The sequence below is a fragment of the Magnolia sinica genome, chromosome 3 (assembly GCF_029962835.1).
Source record: "Magnolia sinica isolate HGM2019 chromosome 3, MsV1, whole genome shotgun sequence".
NCBI lineage: Eukaryota > Viridiplantae > Streptophyta > Magnoliopsida > Magnoliales > Magnoliaceae > Magnolia > Magnolia sinica.
In genome coordinates, this window is record NC_080575.1 from 98,889,211 (window position 1) to 98,916,439 (window position 27,229).

General features: G+C 42.2%; 2 protein-coding genes across 2 annotated transcripts; both read right to left on the reverse strand.

Annotated features, from left to right (window-relative positions):
* Window positions 1-13,552: 13,552 nt before the first annotated feature.
* Window positions 13,553-16,306, reverse strand: LOC131238653 (11S globulin seed storage protein 2-like). The gene is made up of 4 exons (XM_058236279.1): window positions 15,932-16,306; window positions 15,308-15,579; window positions 14,664-15,110; window positions 13,553-14,130 (listed from the first exon to the last, which is right to left on the reverse strand). The coding sequence occupies exons 1-4, from the start codon at window positions 16,248-16,250 to the stop codon at window positions 13,750-13,752; spliced, it is 1,419 nt and encodes a 472-aa protein (XP_058092262.1). The 5' UTR covers window positions 16,251-16,306; the 3' UTR covers window positions 13,553-13,749.
* Window positions 16,307-21,369: 5,063 nt separating this feature from the next.
* LOC131238654 (11S globulin seed storage protein 2-like) lies at window positions 21,370-24,143 on the reverse strand. The gene is made up of 4 exons (XM_058236280.1): window positions 23,810-24,143; window positions 23,179-23,450; window positions 22,470-22,916; window positions 21,370-21,930 (listed from the first exon to the last, which is right to left on the reverse strand). Exons 1-4 carry the CDS (start codon window positions 24,126-24,128, stop codon window positions 21,550-21,552), a joined length of 1,419 nt encoding a protein of 472 aa, XP_058092263.1. The 5' UTR covers window positions 24,129-24,143; the 3' UTR covers window positions 21,370-21,549.
* Between the last annotated feature and the right edge of the window lie 3,086 nt (window positions 24,144-27,229).

A 27,229-nucleotide genomic window follows, 5' to 3' on the forward strand; every position in this document is an offset into this window, starting at 1 on the left:
TGAGTATGTGACAGCATAACATCATAATACATGCCCACACGCATCATCTGCATGTTTGTTATGAGATGTGGTTGATCATTGCATATGTCATTGAGCATGTTGTTATGAGACTCCCTAATAGGTGGATGTTATCTCGTATGAGCACACGGTATGCGTAGGATTGATGCATGACTGGATTGTATGACTTATGCACCTTGTATTATGATTACTGTACACCCTAGCGACATCAGGGCCGTAGCCTCCACATGCATATCGTGGATGGCTAGACGGGACACCAGAAATTTATTCTAGCATCGGGCTACCATAGATAGCCCTGGGTGAAAATTCCTAAACCTTTTTGGTACCAGAGGACGCCCTAACGTCGAGACCGAGTGGATATATGAGCGCCCGAGTGCCGAATATCAGGAGGCCGCGTCTCCTACTGTATTGTGGTCGGTTGGGAGGGGGTGTGGCCTTACCTGCTAGAATGTAGGGGGCATTGCTAGGCTGAGTTTGACCAGCTCGTGAATGGGTCCACTATCGATGTGCCGGATAGGTATTGACAAACTATTGGCCAGGCCGACAGTGAGATTTCTTACGCTCACTTGGACTATGTGGCTGGGAGAGCAGCAGTGCCATTTGGAGTGTACTAAACCTCGGTGATGATCTCAGAGATAAACCGTACTGATATGTGGGCTTATTGAGTAGAAGTTACATAATCATTCAATCATTTATTCACTATCCACTCGGGTTGGTAGTACGTAACTATTTGTTAAGTGTACATTCGCATGACCAAGATTTCGGTTGTGCGCGCGACTAACCTGAGATCAGGAGTTTACCACGTTGAGTCTGACTATCCAAATTTAGTTATGAGACTAGTTTAGATAGGAGTCCTTTGTGGTGGACCCCATAGCCTGCGATACTACATACTATCATCATGACTTCACACTCAGCATGGTCATTCCATTCGTACCACATATTGCATTACATCCGTGGCATATGACATTTTGAGTTACTATGTTTTTGGATTATATGTCTAGATACGGCTGATGCTATTCGTAGACTCATCAGGAATTGCATATTGCATCGTATCCTCGGCATCTGATATTTGACTCTTTATGACTCCTCATTTGCATAGCTGTTCTATATTGTGTATTCTGATATTGATTGACTCATGGAATTGTCCATATTTTCTCTTACTCTATTATTGTATGATTTATGATCTTGTCAGTATTTCTGTTTACTCTGATAATTCATGATCTTGTTAGTATTTCTATTTATTCCGATATTGTACGATTTATGGATTACTAATATTTTTGTTATTGTATGATGACGGTATTATATTAAATACTTGACACTTACCTTGTGCACACACTTATTCTACCCTATAAGCTTTTTATAAGCTTATGCACGATAGATGCGTGTAGGTGATGTTAAGTTGCAGCAGTGTTGAGCTTGGAGCGTGCAGCGGTCTTCTCGAGCATGATTTTTGATTGATGTATTTTTCTTTCAGCATTGTACTCAAATGATTATATTAGTGGATATGTGATGATGATGTTGCCTTTGTGAATTGGGTAATCTTATGGTTATGCTTATTACGAGTTAAATGTATATAAAAAAAATCCTCCTTGTAGGATCCTAGGATCGGAATCTAGCGTATGGACGCTAGGAGCCGAGAATGGGGTACCATGGAGGCTGTTGGCACCGAATTGGGCGACTGGGATTCCTGTGAATCCGATTTCTGAGTTTGGGGTGTGACAGAAGATGGTATCAGAGCATAACTTGGGAATACCTGAAAATAACATCACATATCTGCTGATAGCTACCCTGCACTCTATGATTGTTGAGAATCTAGAATGGTTAGATCCCCGAGTTTGAATAACTTAGAGATTTTCTGATATAGCTCCTTACCATTGAGATTGTGAGGCTATATAGTATTTCAGTTTCGATCGTTCCTGATTTAGGATTCAAGGTCCAGTTGGATCATCATAGTGTTGATGCGGCGTTTTGAGAGCAGGAGGCTGACATTCGCAGGTGTTGTCCCCATCTCTTAGGTGTTTGATTATGTTGGCAAGTTGTGTTCGGATATGATTTCCCTTACTCAGTGAGTTCTGTATTGGTTGTGTCGTGTTTTAAATTTCGAGGACGAAATTTTTATTAGGAGGGGAGAGCTACAAGACCCGTATCCTATCCCGTACCGTTTTGTAGGCTTCCTCGGTCCCCCTGGTCTAATTCTGGTGACCCACGATCTTTTATCAGCAGTTACGCGCGACTCTGAGTCGTATCCCATATTCTAGAGTCAGCTCAACTCGAAACTTGTACCCTAGCAATCGTGCCGTCGCCGCGGTTCTAACGCCGCGACTCGTGAATTGATCCGATACTCGGGCCAGGAGATGTGGGCTTGCATATTTTTCTGATAAAATGCTGCGCGTTACGAATTCCGAGAGAATCTCTAGGATAGGTCACATCAATCCTTTAACAAATGTCAAGTACATAACCTTACCAAGTCCATCCCTCTCCCATTCCCCAAGTCAACTCTTTATTACATAACCCATACTCATCTCATTCATTTCTTACCTCAAGTCAACAAACACCATACCATCTCATCCCATCACTCCACCTCATCACTTCTCTCTCTCTCTCTCTCTCCCTCTCCCTCTCTCTCTCTCTCTCATTTCTAAGCAAACCTCATGAGGCTCCAACGTCCAAGCAAGTTCCATGGATAGAGCTTTTGTGGTTTACCTTCTTATCTCCCATCTTCACTATCTTAAGTCAATCTTAACCGTTGAAGTTCATCCATTTGATCTCTAGCATGCATTGATGGAAGAAAAAGTCCAAGAAGATCAAAGGGGGTGCTTCTCTCTCTCTCTCTCTCTCTCCCCCCCCCCCCCCTTAGAATGAAGTGAACCCCACCGGTATGTTAAATCTACTCCATCCATCAGATGGTGTGGCCCACCACATTTCAGGGAGATCCTCACCATCCAGTCTAGGGACGGTGGGAAGTTCCACACACTGGACTAAATGATATATAATATTATATATATATATATATATATGCATGGTGGGCCACGTGCAGGTGGGACCCACCACGATGCTTGTGTTATATCCATGTCGTCCAGCGCCCTTAGACACTGGACATGATGGAGGCTAACATGGAGTGCGTGTACTGCCATGGATGTGTACTAACTGTTAAAAAAGTAATATATAAATAAAATATATATTATATTTAACCTTTTGGGTAGACCACTCATGTAGGCCCCAACTTGATGTATCAATCCAATCCACGCCATCCATTCCATTCCTCAGCTCATTTTAGGTGTTGAGCCAAAAAATGGAGCCAATTCGACCTTCTGGCGGGTCATAGCATAGAAAACAGTATTTTCTATCATTGAAACCCACCCTGATGGATCTATACACCGAATTATGCTGAATATTGGGCTTGTTTAGTCGGTCTTGAGCCATGAAATGCAATAGTTGGAGTGGATTCTGCTAATGCAGGCCCCACGTATGAAAAACCACACAAAATATGGTTTTTTTTTTAAAAAGCAAACACAACAGCTAACGCTGCTGCTGCTACAAGGACGGCAAAGCGTCCTCTACGCTGGGACATCCCTGGCCGACCGTGGGTCCCCAAACGTGGGCCCCACTATGATGTGTGTGGACATTAGCACCGTGCATTTCGTGGCCCCTTTAGGGTAGCGGGTCCCCTCCAAAAATCAGTTGTGTACGTAACTTAGGTGGCCCACATCACAGGGATCGGTGTGATTGAACGTTTGCCATTGAAACCCTTTTGAGTGTCACAGGAGCTTTGGGTCCATATGAAATTTGTTTTTCCTTTTCATCCAGGTCCGTGTAACCTTATCAACAGATTGGATGGAAAACAAACGTTATGGTGGGCCCCACGTGGAAGCCACCATTGATGTATGTGTTTTATTCACACCATCCACGGCTGTGGACGGTGGAAACCACCATGGTGTACGTGGTTTGTCACCATCCACAGCACTGGATGGTGGGACCCACCTAGTGATGTATTTGTTTATCCACGCCGTCCACTGTTTGGACAGTGGGACTCACCATGATACCTGTGTTGCATCCAAACCATCTAACCATTTGGCCAGCTTGTCTTACAGGCTTGAGACTAAAAATTAGGTAGATCTAGGATCAAGTGGACCATATAGCCAAAAAGTAGTGGGGATTGAGTGTCTGCCATTGAAACTTTTTATTTCATAGAAGTTTTGGATCGTTAGAAAATTTGTTTCCTCTTAATCCAGGTCTGTGTGACCTTATGGCCAGATTGGATAGAAAATAAATGATACAGTGGGCCTTGAGAATTTTAATGATGGAAATCATTGTTACCATTGTTATTTGGAGTGCGGTCCAGTTGATCTTTTGAGATGATTCATGTGTGTGTGTATATATATATATATATATATATATATATATATATATATATATATATATATATATATATATATATATATATATATATATATATGATGTAGAGTGGATTATGGATACTTTCATGTCCAAATATGAGGCCCATGTGATTAGGCTCATCTTGATGTATCTGTGGCCCGTTGTTGAGACCCACCTTGATATATACGAGGCCCATGTTATACAACTCATTTAATGTATCTAAGGCCCATGGGTCGAGGCCTAATGGGATGTATATAAGGCCCTTTGCAATATGTGATTCCACCTTAGTTAGGTAATGATGTTTATGGCAGACCATGCCTTGTGAGCAATGTTGGTTTGACGTCCACATTGTAAGATTAATGTTGGTTAAATGTCTGCATTGTCACTCTCCCTAGGGCCCATTGATAAGCCCAACTTGTTGTGTATGAGGCCCATGTGCAGGGCCATATGTGATGTATATTAGACCCAGGTGTAGGGCCCACCCATTATGCATTAAGGCCCATGGGTTGTGGCCCACTGTGATGTATTTTCGGCCTAGATGGCAAGGCCCGATGTTATGTATGAGAGGCCCATGGGATGTGTCCCATTGTGATTTATTTGAGTTTCAGGTACGAGGCCCATTGTGATATATTTAAGACCTATGGGATGTAGCCTAGTGTGGTGTATTCAAGGCCCATGGGATGTGGCCCATTACGATGTGTTCGGGGCCATGGGATATGGTCCATTGTAATGTATATACGGCCCGTATATGGGGACCATTATGATGATACATATGGCCTTGTGTGAGGACTAATGTGATGCATGTAAGGCTTATGTGATGAGGCCCACTTGACATGCGAGGCCCATTGTGATGTATTCAAGGCCCATGGGTGAGGCCCATTATGATGTATTTGAGGCCTATGGGCGTGGCCCAATGTGATGCATATGTGGCCCATGCGTGAGACCCATAGCGATGTATGTTAGGCCCTTGTGTAGGGCCATGTGCCCACTATATGTATGACTCTATGTGGACCACTCCTTGGGGAGCGATGTTGGTTAAATGTCCATATTGATGGGTAATGGTGGTTGAATGTCCACATTGTGACCTTTCCTTAGGCCTTGTTCGGCCGATTCCGATTGTCGAGGTCGAGTATTTGGCCGATTCTGATTTGTCAAGGCCGATTGTTCGGCCACTTCTGATTGACGTGACCGATTTGTCGATTCTGATTATCGATCGATTTTGATTGATGTGACCGATTTGCCGATTTTGATTATTGATCGATCCTGAGTGTCGTGATCGATTGCTGACTCCGATTGACATGATCGATTTGTCAAATTTGATTATCGATCGATCTCGATTGTCGTGGCCAATTGCCGATTCTGATTGACGTGACTGATATGCCGATTCCAATTGTCAAGGCCAAGTATCTTGGTCGAGTTAGATTGTCGAGGCCTAATGTAATGTATATAAGGCTATGGAGCCCTTTGTGATGTATATTAGGCCCGTGTTAGAGGCCCATTGTGATGTATATGTGGCCCATGTTAGAGGCCCATTGTGATGTATATGTGGCCCATGTGATGTGACCCACTCGATGTATATGAGGTCCAATGTGACATATCTATGGCCCATCTTGATGTGATGCATAATGGACCCGTGTGAGAGGCCCATTGTGATGTACTTGGGACCCATGGGTTGTGGCCCATTGTGATGTATTCGGGGCCCGTGGGACGTGGCCCATCCGATGTATATAGGCCCATGTGATGCAGCCCATGTGATGCGTATTAGACCCATGTGACGCGACCCATTATGATTGTATGAGGCCCATTGTGGTGTATTTGATGGCTAGGCTATGGAGCCCATTGTGATGTATGTTAGGCCCATGTGAAAGGCCCATTGTGATGTGTATTAAGCTCTTGAGTGAGGCCTATGGTGTTGTACATTTGGCCCTTGTGTGAGGTCATGGGTGCACTATATGTTAGGATCTATGTGGGCCATTCCTTGGGGGCAATGTTGGTTAAATGTCCACATTGTCGAGGTCAATTGTCGATGCCGATTATTGATACTGATTATGAGCATGTGACAGCATAACATCATGCTACATGCCCACATGCATCATCTGCATGTTTGTTATGAGATGTGGTTGATCATTACATATGTCATTGAGTATGTTGTTATAAGACTCCCTAATAGGCGGAGGTTATGTCGCATGAGTGTACGGTATGCGTAGGATTGATGCATGACTGGATTGTATGACTCATGCACCTTGCATTATGATTACTGTACGCCCTAGCGACATTAGAGTCGTAGCCTCCACAGGCATATCGTGGATGGCCAGACGGGACACTAGAAGTTTGTTCTAACATCGGGCTGCCATAGATGGCCCCGGGTGAAAATTTCTAAACTCTCTTAGTACCAGAGGACACCCCAACGTAGAGATCGAGTGGATACATGAGCACCCAAGTGCCGAATACCAGGAGGCCGCGTCTCCCACTGTGTCGTGGTCGGTTGGGAGGAGGTGTGGCCTTACCCGCTCAGCGTAGGGGGCATTGCTAGGTTGAGTTTGACCAACTCGTGAATGAGTCTGCTATCGATGTGCCGGATAGATATTGGTAGACTATTGGCCAGGCGGATAGTGAGGTTTCTTACGCTTACTTGGACTATGCAGCTGGGAGAGCGGCAGTGCCATTTGGAGTATACTAAAGCCCGGTGATGATCCCAGAGATGAACCGTACTGATATGTGAACTTATTAAGCAAGAGTTGCATACTCATTCAATCATTCATTCACTATCCACTTGGGCTGGTAGTGCGCAACTATTTGTTACGTGTACTTTCGCATGACCAAGATTTCGGTTGGGCACGCGACTAACTTGAGATCAGGAGTTTACCATGTTGAGTCTGATTATCCAAATTTAGGTATGGGACTGGTTTGGATAGGAGTCCTTTGTGGTGGACCCTGTAGCCTACGATACTACGTACTATCATCCCGACTTCACACTCCAGCATGGTCATTCCATTCGCACCGTATATTGCATTACATCTATGACATATGACATTTTGAGTTACTATGTTTCTGAATTATATGGTTTAAATACGGCTGATGCTATTCATGGACTCATCAGGAATTGCATATTGCATCACATCATCGACATCTGATATCTGGCTCTTTATGACTCCTCATTTGCATAGCTGTTCTATATTGCGTATTCTGATATTGATTGACTCATGAAATTGTTCGTATTTCCACTTACTCTGTTATCGTATGATTTATGATCTTGTCAGTATTTCTGTTTACCTTGATAATTCATGATCTTGTCAGTATTTCTGCTTATTCCGATATTGTACGATTTATGTATTACCAGTATTTTCGGTATTGTATGATAACGACATTGTATTGAATACTTAGCACGTACCTTGTACACATACTTACACCACCCTCTAAGATTTTTATAAGCTTATGCATGATAGATGCGTGCAGGTGATGTTAGGTTGCAGCAGTGTTGAGCTTGGAGCATGCAGCGGTCTTCTGGAGCATGATTTTCGATTAATGTATTTTCTTTTCAGCATTGTACTCAAATGATTATATTAGTGGATATGTGATAATGATGTTGCCTTTGTGAATTGGGTAATCTTGTGGTTATGCTTATTACGAGTTAAATGTACAAAAAAATCCTCTTTGTAGGATCCTAGGATCGAAATCTGATGTATGGACGCTAGCAGCCGAGAATAGGGTACTATGGAGGCTGTCAGCATCGGATTCGGCGATTGGGATTCCTGTCAATCCGATTTTCGGGTTTGGGGCGTGACAACATAGGGTAGCTGCAAAACACCTTCTTAGATGGAGAATTGAATCAATATATGGGCGTAGACCCAAATTACAGCTAAGATTATTAGCTACTTGATTAACACTACGTATTACACTATGAAATGTAAGAGTAAGCAAAAAGTAAAGGATTACATTAAGAAATGTAATTTACTGGTAGAAAAGTAGAGTGTTTACACTAAGGATGTAAATGATGAGCAAATGAAAGATATATTGGGTTTGATTGGGTTGGTATGAGATAAATCTTCTTGCTGAATTGCTTTATTATTTATAGCCTTGATCCGGCCATCTAGATGCTTCCCACGTTCTGACGGTTGTTATAACCATATCACACATTTTGACTCTTCTTACCAATAATCCTGCCATATGTCCTATAACTTTACGCAATAATTCTTCAATTGACCACTTAATGCATGACGTGTCGTTGCTCGATGCACTCTAGCTATATTATTATAGAATCCTCTTTATATATCCCCACAGATCTCCAAATATACCACTCAAATCCATCTAGATCACATGTAATTTACTCTTATTAGCTTTTGTAGGAATTGAAAACAATGGGGATGAACAATCACAATTTTGATATATGTTGTGCTCCTTCCATTAGTTTTGATATTATGTCCCACTTGATGATGAATTTGGCATCCAAACAATGCCATTTAAATGGTGGGCCCCATTTTTGTTATCATCAATGGGGTCATTTGTATATGTAAAAAAGGTGTCCCCCACCTATTGCTGATTTAACATTGAGATAAGAGTAGTCACCTCATTCGTTGGGAACATTGACATCTCTTTCCTTTCACGGCCATCTACCATGGGTCCCATTAGTATTATTCAAAGCATATCATCCATGGAAGGTGCTGTGAATTGTAGGTAAAAAAACCATAGATTGTTGGGCCACTAGTTTGTTTGTTAGCCCACCATGTATATTCTATCCAATCTGTTTATGTGTGCCTAACCAGGATGAACATCAACTAGATTCGGGGTGGGTTACACCACTTAGATTAAAAGATTTTATGAGTAATTTTACATTGTTCCTAATGGTGTGACCTAACTACGCTTTGGATCTACATGATTTTTGTTGGGAATCGCACAGAGGCAAATCCGTATTTAATTAAATAAGACGAAATAAAATATAAATCAAACACACATAAAACATACGAATTTTACGTAAAAAAATCCTCATGAGAAAAAACCATAGTAAAAAGCGATAAGCAATCCACTATGAAATAATATTACAAGAGATGATGCACTTATAATGATGAGAACCTCATTCGAAGTCTCAAAACCCTAGCTTTTCTTCTCTGAAACCTTTAGGAACATCTTAAAATTACTTTAATCTTGATAACACCTGTTATATATATATATATATATATATATATATATATATAAAAGAAAGATCACCTACGCATTAGTTCATACGTCATTACATGCGAACCTTGATGTCGACCGTAGGATCTGACGTACGGTTTGGATGAAGGTGCAGTAAAGTATGAGTTTCCGTCGTGCACACCTCGGGACGTACGGTTTGGATGAAGGTGCAGTAAAGTATGAGTTTCCGTCGTGCACACCTCGCAGAGAGAGAGAGAGAGAGAGAGAGAGAGAGAGAGAGAGAGAGAGAGTCTCCCACTTGCATGCCTCCTGACACGGGTTTCCTGCGAAAGCCTTTCGCAGGAAGTTATTGAGCTGGGATGCTGGTCCCACCATGATGTTTGTGAGAAATCCACCCCGTCCATCCATTTTGCGAGATCATTTTAATATATTAAACCAAAACTGGAGTGGATCCAAAATTGGAGTGTGCTACACAAGAGGAAATAATGGAGATTCAGTGACAACTGTTAAAACATTCATTCAGCCATAAAAGCTTCCTATCAGGTTAAGTTTTTTTATGATTTTACTTCATCTCATAAGAAATGACCTTATAAATGGTTTGAATGACATATAAACATCAACGTGAAGCCCAGGATGGTTTCAATGGTAGGAAAGTCTTTCCCCAGTTTTCCATCTTATATGGCCCACTCGAGTTTTGAGTCCATCCCCCTTTTTAGTTGTATGTCCTAAAATGATCTCACAAAACAGATGGATGGGTGGATTTCTCACAAACATCACAGTGGGTCCCAGATAGCATCCCATCACAGAAACTTCCTGCGATAGGCTTTCGCAGGAAACCCGCGTCCCACGCCTCCTCCCCGAATTATCGGACGCAAATTGCATAATGACAACATTGGTAGCGAGGTGGCTACTGACAATGCTTTGTGGGCCCCATCATGATTTATGTATCATATCCACACCTTTCATCCATTTTCTATACTATTTATGGCATGAGCCCCAAAAATGAGTAAGATCCAAATTTCATATGGACCACACCACAGGAGAGAGTGGTGATTGAACACTTACCATTAAAAACTTCTTAAGGGCCAGAAAAGTTTTGGATTAAGTTGATATTTTCATTTTCTTTTCATCTAGGTATGCATGACTTAATCAATAGGTTGGTTGACAAATAAACGTTATAGTGAGTCTTAGGAAGTTTTTAATGGTGGGCATTCAATCACTGCCATTTTCTTGTGGTTTGGTCTACTGGAGATTTGGATCTCCCTCATTTTCGAGTTAGTAATCTATAACGATATGAAAAACTAGATGGATGACTTCGATAAAACACACACAGACACACAGACACACACACACACACACACACACACACACACACACACACACATATATATATCACGTGGGGCCAACAAAGCACTCTCAGTAGCCACCTCGCTAAATATGTTGTCAGTACGCAATGTGCTCCTAGATTCTCTGGACGCAATCCACTCTCGGCTTTCGTAGGAAGTTACCACGCTGGAAACCTAGGTGGTGCCGACCATGATGTTTGTGAAAAATCTACCCTGTTCATCTATTTTTTGAGCTCATTTTAGGATTTGAGACCAAAAGTAAGCAGGATACAAAACTCAAGTGGGCCGCATTAAAAGAAAAGGTGGGTAGGGAAATTCCTACCGTTGAAACCTCCCCAGGGTCAACAGTGATGTTTACATGTCATTCATACTATTAATAATGTTAATAACATCATCCCTACTGGGATGAACTGAGAACACAAATATTAGCCTAATTCAACACTTCTATGGCCTCATGAATATTTCAACTGTGGAAGTTCAATCCTCACATTTTTTAGCCCACTTGAGTATTGGATTTGTCTCATTTTTTGATCCTTGTCCTAAAATGAGCTCATAAAATGAATGGATGGAGTGGATTTCTCACAAACATTACAGTGGGCCCCACCTAGGTTTCCAGTGTGGTAACTTTTTGCAAAAGCTGGGAGTGGATTGCGTCCAAAGAATCCTGGAGCAGATTGCGTACTGACAGTGTATGTAGCGAGGTTGCTATTGAGAGTGCTTTTTTGGCCCCGTATGATATATATGTGTTTTTATCAAAGTCGTCCATCTAGTTTTTCAGATCATTATAGATTACTAGCTAAAAAATGAGGGAGATCCAAATCTCAAGTGGACCACACCATAAGAAAATAGTGGCGATTGAATGGCCACCATTAAAAAAATTCCTAAGGCTCACCATAATGTTTATTTGTATGAAGAGAAAATGAAAATATCAACTTAATCCAAAACTTTTCTAGCCCCTAAGAATTTTTTAATGTTAATTGTTCAATCACCACTCTCTCCAGTGGTGTGGTCCATATGAGATTTGGATCTTACTCATTTTTGGGGCTCATGCTATAAAATAGTATGGAAAATAGATGGAGGGTGTGGATATGATACATACAACATGATGGGGGCCACAAAGCACTGTTAATAGCCATCTCACTACCAACGTTGTCATTATGCAATCCGCGTATGATAATTTGGAGAGGAGGCGTGGGACGCGGGTTTCTTGCATAAGCATGTCGCAGGAAGTTCCTATGCTGGGATGCTATCTGGGGCCCATTGTGATGTTTGTGAGAAATCTACCCTGTCCATCTGTTTTGCAAGATTATTTTAGGATATACGATAAAAAATGAGGTGGATTCAAAACTCGAGTAGGCCATACAAGACAAAAAACTGGGGAAAGACTTTCCTACTATTGAAACCTTCCTAAGCTTCACGTTGATGTTTATATGTCATTCAAACCGTTTATAAGGTCATTCCTAATGGGATGAAGTAAAATCACAAAAAACTTAGCCTGATAAGAAGTTTTTGTGGCCAAATGAATGTTTCAATGGTAGTCACTGAATCCCCATTGTTTCCTCTCGTGTAACACACTCGAGTTTTGGATCCACTCCACTTTTGGTTTAATATACTAAAATGATCTCACAAAACGGATGGACGGGGTGGATTTCTCACAAACATCATGGTGTGACCCACCTAACATCCCAACACAGTAACTTCCTACGAAAGGCTTTCACAAGAAACCCATGTGAGGAGGCGTGCAAGTGGGAGAGTGTCTCTTTCTCTCTCTCTCTCTCTCTCTCTCTCTCTCTCTATGAGGTGTACATGATGGAAACTCACTCTCAAACTCACACTTTATCGCGCCTTCATCTAAATCGTATGTCAGAACCTACGGTTGACATCAAGGTTCGTAAGTAATTACGTGCGAACTGGTAGATAGGTGATCTTTCCTCTCTCTCTCTCTCTCTCTCTCTCTCTCTCTCTCTCTCTCTCTCTATATATATATATATATATATATAATCGCAACTAGAATAGGAAATAAATTTTGCACTCACTTAGTTTCGTATGTGCCGTCAATCTTTGTGTCGATTGATCGACATTGATTGAGCACCCTTGAATCAATCAACACTAATCGAGCACCCTTCGATCAATCGAACTAGTCCAAAATTGTCCAGAGAGTAAAAAGGATTTATTTGACTATTGTTGATCAAGGTTTGATCAATCGAGCATGATTCGTAACTGTCCAGCGAGCAATTTGTCTAATTCTAGGAAGGTTTGATCGATCAAGCAAGACCGTCGATCGATCGATATCCCTTGATTTTGCATAAATTGAAGACATTCATTTAACAATTTTTATAATGTAGGGTGAAAATTAGAAGGCATACCTAATGAACGGAATGGATTTCACATGAACAATATAATGGATCCCAGAGATGTGGTGTTTCACCCACTACACAAGTGTTGTAGAGGAATCTCCTACAACAAAACCATTTGATCACATGGTTTTAAGACTCAGGCGAGTCTGACACCACTTGCCCAAGTCAGGGTGACTCAAGGTCAGATGCAGTTCAATGCCTTGATCGAGTCACCCCAAATCGGGTGAGTCGTGACTCAGCTCAAAACTGAAAGTGTCGCGTAGAGTCGCTGTGTCTTTTAACCATGTCTGATCATGACAAAAAATCAAAAGATTTTCATAATAAAAAGAAAAAGAAACACACATTTTTTTATTACCATAGTGTAACAGACTTACAAACTCATGACACGCTCTTTTATTCTATAACCACATATGTAGGCATTGTAAGGTAACAAAACCTTGCCTTTCACCACAAGTGCAACCACTCTCTTTCTTCACTCGTTATTACATACTACTAAGAAAGCATAGCAAAATTCAGGTCTAAGAGGAGCGATTAGGAGGGGGGAAGAACATCACTTGGTGTTCCCTATTGAATTTCAGATTTTGGGCCTCTTTGTATGACACCTGATATGCATTTGTCAGCACTTCCATCGGCATTCCCTTGATCGCTGATGTGGACCCCGCCAGTGGGCTCCTCATCGGAGAGGCCGACGTCTTGAACGACACCCATTCAAAGCCATTGTTGCCCGCCTTCTTCATGACTGCAAAATATTGGGGCACTACCACAAGGTCGCCTTCCCTCACTGTGTCATCGAGCACCGTCTGCCCATTATGGCCCACCACTTGCACATAGGCCTCACCGCGGGTCACGTAGAAGATGTTGTGGGCGTTGATCGTCCAGTGCGGCGAGAATATGGCGTTCTGCAAAAGATTATCTTTCCATATCAGAAATTTATTAATTATAATTAATTAACCCATATGATAGACTATTATAAGGAGTTTATAAGAGTTTTGTAGTCTCGTTACCGGTCTAAGCCTCAATTGAGGGGAATGGCCAAACATGACTCATGTAGTCAATCCTAATTAGTTAGGATAAGACCTAGATGATGATTATAATCACTAAACTGCTACTGCCCAACGTCATATGTGGGCCCCACTCCTTAGGAATGGTGGCCAAAAGATCACGTCCATTCATTTATAGAGTGGGCCAATTAAACATGCACATGTGGCCAACTGATGACCGGACATATCTGGCTCTAAGATATCACAGACATGTCACATTGTCATTAGTATCTACTTATTAGTAGAAAATTCACAATTACTAGTTTAGGCTGTCCAACGGCTGGGCTATTGACCAACCATTCTGGGCCCAAAAAAAGCAATCTGGGCTCGTGCATGATGGAGTTGAGGTGGGCCCAGTAGAGGTGATCCAAGCAGTAGAAATGCAACGTTACCTGGTAGAGGTAGCCCTTTTCAGCGCTCATGCCCAGCATCCGAAGGATGGGAAGCTTGTTCATGTTGACTGAGTTGAGACGGCCTGCCTGCCTACTGTATATGTCGGCTTCTTTCGGGTTGTCCATGTAATGGTTTACTCTCATATTGCAGTAGACCTCTTCAAATCCGTTTCTCCTACCTCGCTGATATTGCTCTTCATCTTCTGCCTCTTCGTCAGGCCGAACCATGCTCATCTCTCCTCTTTCGACTTTGACGATGTAGCCCCTATCGTCATTTCTCTGCATCTTCCTCACGATGTCCACCGACACGTCGAATGCCTCCGCCAGGATGTTTTCATTAAAAGCTTGCATTATGTTCTCTTCTCCCTCCCTTTGCTGATGTTGCCCTTCACGTCGTTGCTGCTGGACCTGCTGTTGTTGTGGGGACCCGCCCGCAAAGTAAAAAGACTGCAAAAATCCACCACCTCCATTACCACTAGTGAACATGGATGCGCTCGTCAAGGGACACTAAGGGTATTTTTGTCATTTTTATAAAAGTAACGGTGGTATATAAAACGTATCATAGATGTGCATGCATGGTAGTGAAGAATATGCATGAAGGCACATAGTTCCATGCATGCAAAGGTGGGAGTGAGAGTAGGTACCCTAGGCCTCTGGTCGAGCTGGTTGGACTCGCTATTGAAATCCGTAATAGAGAGGGCCACAAGCTCTTCGTTGCCGTCGTTATAGCACCAGTGCGCCACGCCAGCTGGGAGGGCTACGATATCTCCACGTCGGATCCGGTGGATCTTTTGGTGTTGGTCACTAATACTCTCACCACGTTGTTGCTGCTTCTCACCTCCGGTGCTCCCAGGCTGTCCTCTAGAGTGGTAGGTCTCTGCGCACCCCGGGTACGTTATCCCTAGCACCCCTCTTCCTGTTTACACCCTCATTCGTTAATACACTCGTGGATTCGAGTTCCCATAATCTGACCCATTCATCAGGTAAACTTTACCATCTGATCAGGATACACCAATCGGATGGATCGGATCAGATCGTCCAATTAGTTCCGGAAGGCAATCATATTAGGACCCACCTGATGAACGGTTCTGATAATGGGATTTTGAATGTAGCACGACAAAGAAGGAAATAGGTGAGTCACACAAGCATAACATGCAATAAAGAGAGAAAACAACACGTGCATGAAGGAAGAAAATGCATTGTACGTGAGCATGCACTGTTGCACACGTACGTGCACGCGTGCAAGCTGACAGGCATCAAGTGCAGACCTTGCTGAATGTAGACGAGGCGTGGGGAGGGGGACATGTTGGGCAACGAAAGGGAACTGGGCCTGATGATGTTTCTCATGGCAGCCACACCAGCGCACTGAAACTGGTCGTCGTTCTCGTCCCACAGCTCCGTAATGCCGCCCTCAGACTCGATCCGTCGAGCAGGACGGGTTGCGCTCAGGCGCTGGATGCGGCACTGTTGGGCGTCCTGGAGTCGACGCTGGGATTCCTGAGACTGTTGGGTCTGACCCACAACAAGGTGGGCCACGGTGATGAAAGCAAAGCAGAGGGTCACTAGGAGAAGGGAAGGCCTGCCCATGGCTGAGAAAAGTAAAAGAGCTACAGGAAGATGTGTCTGTGGAGAGATGCGGAGATGGACTTGTCTTGATGAGCTTTTTATAGGGAGGGATGGTGGAAGCTGGTGGAAGGGTTTGAGGCATGTGGCAATGCACGTGGACGGTTTTGCATGCATGGTTTTGTGTCGTGATGCTAACTAACATGGCCACCTTGCCGATGGTACGGATCTTCGTGTCAAGAAAGGCATCTTTCCTCGGTAGAGTTTGCTGGTATGGGTGGGACCGGTATCGTCTACCACCACCTGTTTTAGGCAGTGCGTAAAACACCTCAGCTCCGCGGGGCCACCATGTTGTCTGTCGGAAGTCCAATCCGTTCATCAGGTGCACTTCTTAATAATGCTAGTACCCGGGAGGGCGAAAATCAAGCAGATGTACAGCTCGGTAATCTGCAAATCGGGTTGTGGATATTAATTAAACTATTTCTGCCTGTTTATTGTAAGTGATGCTCCAAACAATAGTGAAATTAAGTTAAAATTAATGGCTAAATTAATAAGTGTCATGGAGTTAAGCACTGTTGAGCTGAAAAGAGTATTGATTAATTTGTATTAGCTAGTGTCTGGAGCTCTTCTTTGGGTGGTGTTTTGTAGGCTTCTGAGAGGCTGTGACTGTGCGTGTGATTCGGTAACGCGAAAGATTAATTTGTGTCGGCAAGGGCTGATTCGGTAACGTGAAATATTTAGATAGCTTGTCGTGCAAATCTCCTTAATTTTTTATGTGTACAACAAATCACACACACATATAAAAACACTCAGTTATATGTGAACCTTACTATCAACCTTTGGATAAGGCAGACAGTTTGGATGAAGGTGCTCTTATGTGCAAGTTTGAAAGATCGAGTTCGCGTCTCTGACATGCCTCTTCTCCCTACTCTCTAACTCTCCGAAGGACGTTGGAAAGCCTTTCACACGAAGTTCTTCCGCTGGGACGCTAGGTGGGTCCCACCAAGATGTTAGTGATAAATCCACACTGTTCATCGGTTTTGAGAGGTCATTTTAGGACACGCGACAAAAAATGAGGTGTATCCAAAACTGAAGTGGTACGTATGAGAGGAAACGATGTATATTTAGTGACCACTGTTTAAATATTCATGGTGTAACAAAAGTTTTAAATCAGGCTAATATTTGTGTCCTCTCAGTTCATCCTAATACAAATGACGTTATGAACGGTATGGATGGCGTATAAACATCAGTGTCGAACCCAGGGAGGTTTCAACGGTAGGAATTTCCCTACCCACATCTTCCTTTAGTAAAGCCCACTTGAATCTTGGATCCTGTTCAATTTTTCTCTCAAGTATTAGAATGATCTTACAAAATGGATGGATGTGATGGAATTCTCAAAAACATGATGGTGGGCCCTACCTAGGTTTCTAGAACTCCCTGCTAAAGACTTTCACATGAAATCCTCGTTCGATTCTCTAGATGAGGATTGGCTCTCCCCTGTCGGTGCTCTGTGGACCCAAACATGATGTATGTGTCTCATCCATGCTGTCCATATATTTTTAAAAATAATTTTATGGTATGAACTCAAAACTAAGGTAGATCAAAATCTCAAGTGGGCCACACATTTTTTTTTTTTTTTTTTGTATACACACGCACACACACGCTGGTGGAATTTCACCACCTATGGGTACTCGAACCCTTGACCGGGAATTGAAACTCTTGAGAGTCTACCACCTGAGCAAGAGTAAGGACCCAGTGGGCCACACATTGTTGATTGAACTCTCATCATTAAGAACTTCTTAGGGCTACCAAAGTTTTGGATCAAGTTGATATTTGTTTTTTTACCATCATCCATGTCTATATGACCTAATCTACATGTTGGATGTTAAATAAACATTATGGTGGTCCCTAAAAAAATTTTAATGGTGAGAATCATTATCACTGCTGCTTCCTGTGGTGTGGTCCACTTGTGATTTGGATCTGCCTCAGTTTTGGGATAATGCCCTGAAACGATAAGGAAAAATGGATGGACGGTGTGGATATATAAAACCCGTACATCACGGTGGCCACTCAAAGCTCCTGCACGTTCCCAACTGTAGACGGGCGGTGTAGGATGCGAATTTCTTGCAAAAGCCTTCTCACAGGAATTTCCGAACGCAGGTTGCATCCTACCCCCACTCGTCTCTAGCCACGAACAGGTAGTTCTGTGGGCGGGCCCACCTTGATGTATCTATTTATCTAAACCGTTCATCCCTTAATATCAAATCATTTTAAGGTATGTGTACAAAAATGTGGTAGATCCAATGCTGAAGTGGACCACACCAAAGATGACTGTTGCATTTAATGCTTTGTGCATTTAATGCAATCAAGCTTTTTATTTGGTGTGGTCCACTTAAGCGTTGGATTTACCTTATTTTTGTGTACATACCTTAAAATGATGTGAGAAAAGGGATGGACGATGTAGATATACAGATACATCATGCTGGCCCACCCACGAAACTGCCTGTTCGTGGTTAAAGACAGGCTGGGTAGGACGCACTCTGCGTCGGAAGTTCTTGCGCAAGGATGCTTAATGGGGCCCACTGCAATGCATGATCCATCCATTTTTTGAGCTCACTTAAGGACGTTAGACCAAAAATGAGGTTGTAACATCCCAAACTTTTCAATACTCAAGTATTGAAAGTTTTCGAGTGTTACCATGAAATTTAACTTATTATATACATGTATAAAATACTAATCTAATTATCCTAACTTTACATCTATTTTTCAATACGAATTTAACCCTTGGGAATAATCTCCATTCATAGATTAAGCCATCTGATCGTTGATTTTGAGATAGGATCATTATATACCCAAGTATTCTTACTTGTCCATCATTACCAACCGTTCAGTCAACTATTCACCGCTAGGTAAAGATATCTGACTGTCCACTCTGAGTTTGGATCACCTAATCATAGTAAACTAGCTACTTGATTTCAGCATCCACTCATACACATCAAATTGAGATTTTGATCCGTTCATCTTGTTCACCATCAATGAATATGCTTAACTCACTATCAAAACTACAATCTCAGAAACTTACACATGTGAACAAGTCACTTGAATTTAACAGTATACAAGTTTTACTTCTTGATCACTCCAAAAACTCACTTCTTATCATCTGTTTACAAAACTGACTGTACACCCAATTACATACGTTATCAGAGTACTAACCATCAAGTTTTTCTGTTTTTAACATGTCATCTGACTATTGGTTGATATATGTACATTCCCTTAATTAGTTTGGTGAATAATTCCTTATTCATAATGATTTAGATATAAGTTCTTTTATAAGAATTACTTAGAAACGTGCCTATAACTATGTAGATTCATTAGATTTTTCAAAACATTCATATCAGTAATAATTACGAAAATGACATTAACCTAGACCCCTGAATTCTAGATCACATGGTTCCCATAACCCGTTTGATGTGAAATTTTATATCATGCCTTTATATCATAAATTAACCATATATGTCAAATTTCAGCCCTTAGATCATTGTAAAAGTGATCTGATTGACAAATCAGCCCCTTAACCATTGATTTTGGTGTCCATCGAGTGAAGAAACCTCGTGGGTAGTCGTAGTAGGATATTTTCTTTTATATAAATGACTTGAATTGTCCATTATATGAACTGAGTGTGAAATATGAACACCCCACTTTAGTAGGCTTTTCCTTAGGCACGAAATTATCCGTTTGAAGCTTATCAACTCCTTATAAATCTGGATCTTCTGATTTAACTACTTCTTGCAGTCTATCGTAATTCAAATTTGGATCAAACTTTAGTCTCATATGACTACGAGGTTATACAAAATTTAGACCGATATATGATCCTACACCATTGAATGTTAAAGCCAGTTTCTTCCATTTGGTACAAAGGGTGAAATTTTATATTTAGGCTTTTTCCACCATCAATCAACCACTAAAATTTGTCTAACCATTTGCCTATCTTGAATACACATTTTTTCTAAAATTAGGCCTTGATCATTAAGTGTGGACTGTTAATTGAGATTAAGTTTGTTTTAGCACCCGTTAGGAGAATTTTCAAGATAGGTCATTTCAGATCACCAAGAAAATCATATATCCCAGATCTATTCGATGATCCTAACACAATGGATGAATTAGATTGAAAGAAAGATCGTCAGAAAAGGAAAAATTAAAGAAACTCAATCCAAGTGGGATATGAAACACACCTTTCATAGGCCCACTCCTTTTAAAAAGGGGTGTGCGTCCCTTCTCCACTTACACGTCCAATCTTCCCAATGCCAAGGAAGAGAGAGAGAAAGAGAAAGAGAAAAAGATAGAGAGAGAAAGAGAGAAAGAGAGAGAAAGAGAAAGAGAAAGCCTAGACACCATCATCCCATTCCTTTTCCACATGTGTGGTGTATCTCTCTTGTTCAAGCGATGTCGTGATTCCTACATACATATCTACCCAGAGTTTAGATCTAAGACTAAGGTGAGAGATTCCTTTAAGCTTTACACTAATTTGAGTTGATACGATTTATCTTGTTTTTGCATACTTTCATATTACTGTGATTTTTTATGCAATTGATTTATTTACCATCATCAATTATTTATCCTTTTAAAAATTTTGGTTAAGGTATAGTTTTAATCATGTGTGATTTTTATTAATTTATTTGGGGTGATGGATACAAGCCTTACCCTTTGCCAATTTCGAAAGCGATGTGTGCTTTTACTCTATATTGATGCTGAGATTTGGTCGTCCTTGCTAGACCATCGTGTACTTGTAAAACCAAGTGACAATGGGAGCCCTAGTTGTAGCTAGAGGTACCCTCCAATGCCTAAATTAGAATAAGCACACTATGGGTCAAGTTGAATTTAGGTATTAATGCATACCTTTTAGCTTCATTTGAGGAACTAAGACTATAAAATCTTTTTTCAGTTGCTAAAACTAAGGCTAAAGCCTTTAGTCAAGGGGGTTCCAACATCGATTCGTATAACTAAAGCAAAACTGAGGCTAAAGGCTTTATCATAAGTTTTTAACCTTTCTAACCATGGTTTTGAACTTAGACTAAAGCCCCCTTTTCTTGTAGTGCATTTGATCATAACAAAAAATGAAAAGATTTTCAATGACAAAAATAGAGTAAAACATATCTTTTATTACCATAGTGTAACATACTTACACACTCATGACATGCTCTTTTATTTCACGGGCACATGTGTGGGCAATGTAAGTTTACAAAACCTCATCTTTCACCACATGTGCAACCTCTCTCTCTACCTATTACTATATACTACTAAGAAAACATAGCAAAATTCAGGTCTAAGAGGAGCGATTAGGAGGGGGGAAGAACATCACTTGGTGTTCCCTATTGAATTTAAGGTTTTGGGCCTCTCTGTATGACACCTGATATGCATTTGTGAGCACCTCCATTGGCATTCCCTTGATCGCTGATGTGGACCCCGCCAATGGGCTCCTCATTGGAGAGGCCGACGTCTTGAACGACACCCATTCAAAGCCGTTGTTGCCCGCCTTCTTCATGACTGCAAAATATTGGGGCACCACCACAAGATCACCTTCTCTCACTGTGTCATCGAGCACCGTCTGCCCATTATGGCCCACCACTTGCACATGGGCCTCACCGCGGGTCACGTAGAAGATGTTGTGGGCGTTCATCGTCCAGTGGGGCGAGAATATGGCATTCTGCAACAGATTAGCTTTCCACATCAGAAATTTATTAATTATAATTAACCTATATGATTAACTATTACACAGAGTTTAAAAGAATTTTGTGATCTCGTTACTGGTCTAAGTCTCCATTGAGGGAAATGGCCAAACAGGATTCATATAACCGACCTTAATTAGTTGGGATAAGACCTAGATGATGATTATGATTACAAAACTATTTACTACTGCCCTGCATCATATCTGGGCCCCACTGCTTAGGCATGTGACCAAAAGATCAGGCCCATCCAGTAATGGAGTGGGCCAACAGATGACCACACAAATCTGGCTCTCGGGACCCGGCAGTAGGGCCCACCTGATGAAGATATCACAGACATGTCACATTGGCATTAGTATCTACTTATTAGTAGAAAAATCACAATTACTAGTTTAGGCTGTCCTACGGCTGGGCTATTGACCAACCATTCTGGGCCCAAAAAAAGCAATCTGGGCTCGTGCATGATGAAGTTGAGGTGGGCCCAGTAGAGGTGATCCAAGCAGTAGAAATGCAACGTTACCTGGTAGAGGTAGCCCTTTTCAGCGCTCATGCCCAGCATCCGAAGGATGGGAAGCTTGTTCATGTTGACTGAGTTGAGACGGCCTGCCTGCCTACTGTATATGTCGGCTTCTCTCGGGTTGTCCATGTAATGGTTTAATCTCATATTGCAGTAGACCTCTTCAAATCCGTTTCTCCTACCTCGCTGATATTGCTCTTCATCTTCTGCCTCTTCGTCAGGCCGAACCATGCTCATCTCTCGTCTTTCGACTTTGACGATGTAGCCCCTATCGTCATTTCTCTGCATCTTCCTCACGATGTCCACCGACACGTCGAATGCCTCCGCCAAGATGTTTTCATTAAAAGCTTGCATTATGTTCTCTTCTCCCTCCCTTTGCTGATGTTGCCCTTCACGTCGTTGCTGCTGGACCTGCTGTTGTTGTGGGGACCCGCCCGCAAAGTAAAAAGACTGCAAAAATCCACCACCTCCATTACCACTAGTGAACGTTGATGCGCTCGTCAAGGGACGCTAAGGGTATTTTTGTCATTTTATAAAAGTATAAGGCTAGCGTGGCCCACTTTTCAGTGCAGAACTTTCCGGGCCGAGTTTCTAGGCCCATGGTTTACAAAACGTAGTATAGATGTGCATGCATGGATGTGAAGAGTATGATGGATACGTGCATGTAGGCACATAGTTCCATGCATGCAAAGGTGGGAGTGAGAGTAGGTACCCTAGGCCTCTGGTCGAGCTGGTTGGACTCGCTATTGAAATCCGTAATAGAGAGGGCCACAAGCTCTTCGTTGCCGTCGTTATAGCACCAGTGCGCCACGCCAGCTGGGAGGGCTACGATATCTCCACGTCGGATCCGATGGATCTTCTGGTGTTGGTCACGGATACTCTCACCACGTTGCTGCTGCTGCTCACTTCCGGTTCTCTGAGGCTGTCCTCTTGAGTGGTAGGTCTCTGCGCACCCCGGGTACGTTATTCCTAGCACCCCTCTTCCTGTTTACACCCTCATTCGTTAATACACCCGTGGATTTGAGTTCCCATAATCTGACCCGTTCATTAGGTGATCTTAACCATCTGATCAGGATACACCAATCAGATGGATCGGATCGGATCGTCCAATTAGTTCCGGAAGGCCATCCATCTTACAGCAGGGCCCACCTGATGAACGGTTCTGATCATGGGATTTTTGAATGTAGCACATCAGAGAAGGAAATAAGTGAGCAACCCAAGTATAACAAGCAATAAAGAGAGAAATCAACACGTGCATGAAGGAAGAAAATGCATTGTACGTGAGCGTGCATGGTTGCACACGTACGTGCACGCGTGCAAGCTGATAGGCATCAAGTGCAGACCTTGCTGAATGTAGACGAGGCGTGGGGAGGGGGACATGTTGGGCAACGAAAGGGAACTGGGCCTGATGATGTTTCTCATGGCAGCCACACCAGCGCACTGAAACTGGTCGTCGTTCTCGTCCCACAGCTCCGTAATGCCGCCCTCAGACTCGATCCGTCGAGCAGGACGGGTCGCGCTCAGGCGCTGGATGCGGCACTGTTGGGCGTCCTGGAGTCGACGCTGGGATTCCTGAGACTGTTGTGTCTGACCCACAACAAGGTGGGCCACGGTGATGAAAGCAAAGCAGAGGGTCACTAGGAGAAGGGAAGGCCTGCCCATGGCTGAGAAAAGTAAAAGAGCTACAGGAAGATGTGTCTGTGGAGAGATGCGGAGATGGACTTGTCTTGATGAGCTTTTTATAGGGAGGGATGGTGGAAGCTGGTGGAAGGGTTTGAGGCATGTGGCAATGCACGTGGACGGTTTTGCATGCATGGTTTTGTGTCGTGATGCTAACTAACATGGCCACCTTGCCGATGGTACAGATCTTCGTGTTGAGAAAGGCATCTTTTCCTCAGTAGAGTTTGCTGGTATAGGTGGGACCGGTATCGTCTACCACCACTGTTTTAGGCAGTGCTGCGCGCGGTGTGGCTAGTGACGCTGCCACTAGCAAGGTGGCTAGTGGTCGGTGCTGCGTGGGCCTTACCATGATCTATGTGTTCTATCCACACCGTCCATCCATTTTTAAATATCCTTTTAATAACTTTTTCTAAAAAATATTAGCGGAGGATCATGACAAATTCTTGGCTGTGAGAAGATTATTGTCCACTCTAAGTAAGGAGGTGCACCTATACAAACACAATATATTTCGTACACGGTGCACCGTCAACGACAAGGTTTATAACGTAATTATAAACAATCTCAGTAATGAGAATATCATCTAGAAGGTGATGGTGGACAAGCTACCTACAACAAATCATCCTTTCCCTTACTTGATTAGCGAGATAAAAAGGGTGAACGAGTCCAAAGTAATCGAATAATGTTTTGTCTCGTTTTTAATTGGTAGGAATTGTAAAGATCAAATACTTTGTGACATGGTCGACATATAAGCATGTCATATGTTACTCGGTCGACCATGGCAATCAGACCATAATGCGACTTATCGAGGATGAAATAATGTTTACGTCTTCTTTGAAGATTGTCGAAAGATGTTCCTTGCCCCTATAACACTAAACCATGCCGAAACTTTTAAAGTGGAGGGAAGCTCCCTCTTGACCATTTGAGATTTCGTGGAGGAATCCAATGAAACCGATAATGTGTATACTGTAATGGTAAAGGGCGAAGAATCAAAGCCCTTAAACATTCCTCCAAGTTTAAGATCATTGCTAAATAAATTCAAAGAAATCTGGCTCGAAGAGTTATTCGTTAGATTGCCCCCCATGTGGGACATCCAACATCATATAAACCTTATCCATGGGGCTAAATTGTCCAACCACTCTCACTATCGGATGACTTCGAAAGAGTGTGAGATACTTCAGGGGTAGGTGAATGAATTGATTGGTAAGAGTCTTTTGAGAGAGAGCATGAGCCCATGTATTGTGCCAGCATTGTTTATGCCTAAGAAAAATAGGAGTTGACACGTGTGTTGACAGCTAGACAATTAACAAGATTACCATTAAATATTGATTTTCGATACTGCGACTGGATCATATGCTTGATATGTTAGAAGGTGCTAAAGTGTTATCTAAACTCGATTTGAGGAGCGGGTATCATCAGATTCGTATTTGGCCTGGTGATGAGTGAAAATTAAATAACATTAAAGACTAATGAAGGGTTGTATGAATGGCTGGTCATACCCTTTGGTCTATCGAATACATCAAACACTTTTATACGTCTGATGAATCAAGTGCCGAAGTCGTTCATTGGCTGGTTTGTGATAGTATACTTTAATGAAATCTTGATATATAGATAGGGTGAGATGGAGCACATGGAATATCTCAAGAAGGAGCTACAGGTCTTGACAGTTAACAAGTTGTACATCAACTTGAGGGAGTATAATTTTTTAACGGACAACCTATTGTTCTTCGGATTTATTGTGACGTCCATGGGTATTCGTGTGGACGATGAAAAGGTGCGAGCCAACAGGGAGTGGCCGATCCTGACAACATTGAATTATGTGAGGAGTTTTCTTGGGTTTTCGACCTTCTATTGTCGATTTGTGCGAAATTTCAACACTATAGTCACACCCATTATAGATTGCATGAAAAAAGGCTCGTTTCAGTTAACCAATGAGGATGATAAGAGATTTGCTGAAATCAAGTATCGATTGTCCACAACATCAATCTTGATTCTTCCCAGTTTTGACAAGCTGTGAAGTTGAGTATGATGCCTCATATATCAGAATTGGAGGAGTCTTATCACAGGAAGGCATGCCAATAGTCTTTTATAATGAGAAGATTGGAGAAGCCCAAAAGAAGTGATTGACATATAAGCTTGAGCTATACGCAGTTGTTCAAGCTCTGCGACATTGATAACATTATCTGATTTAGAGAGAGTTTGTTATCTACACTTACCATGAAGACTAAAAGTTTATTAATAGTTAGGCTAATATGAATCGTGTACATGCTAAATAGTTATATTTTTGAAGGAATCCATATTCGTTCTGAAGCATAAGTTAGGATAGCAGAACAAGGTAGTTGATGCAGTTAGCCATCGTGCATAACTACTTATTATGATAAACAATGAGGTGGTCGACTTTGGTTGTCGCAAGGAGCTGTATACTAGGGATGAAGACTTCAAGGATGCATAAATGAGGTGCTAAGAGGGTCATCCCAGTGATCTACATATATAAGATGGTTTCCTCTTCAAAGGGAATCAACTGTATATCCCTCAAAGTTCTCTAAGAGAATGTATTATTCAAGAGTAATATGGAATTGGCCTTGGTGGACACTTTGAGGGAGACAAGATGTAGGCTCTTCTTGAGGAGCGGTATTATTGGCCACAATTGATATGTGATGTGGGTAAATTGGTGTAGTGTTGTCATGTTTATAATACCTCGAAGGGGCAGTTTTAGAATACGGGCCTCTACACCCCTTTACCTTTGCCTGACAACCTTGGGGAGGACTTATCTATAGACATTGTACTTGGTTACTCACGAACATAGTGCGACATGGATTCAATATTCGTGGTAGTAGATTGTTTCTCAAATATGGGTTACTTTATCCTATATAAGAAGATCGTCCATGCAACACACGTGACGAATCTATTCTTCAGAGAGATTGTGTAGCTACATGAGGTTCCCAAGACCATTACTTCTGACCGTGAAGTTCATTAGACACTTTTGGGTAATCAGTTTGGTATGCAACTTCAGTTTTGTAGTGCCTATCACCCCATAGACCGATGTGTAGACCAAAGTTGGGAATCGTAAAAAACCTCCTCCGGTG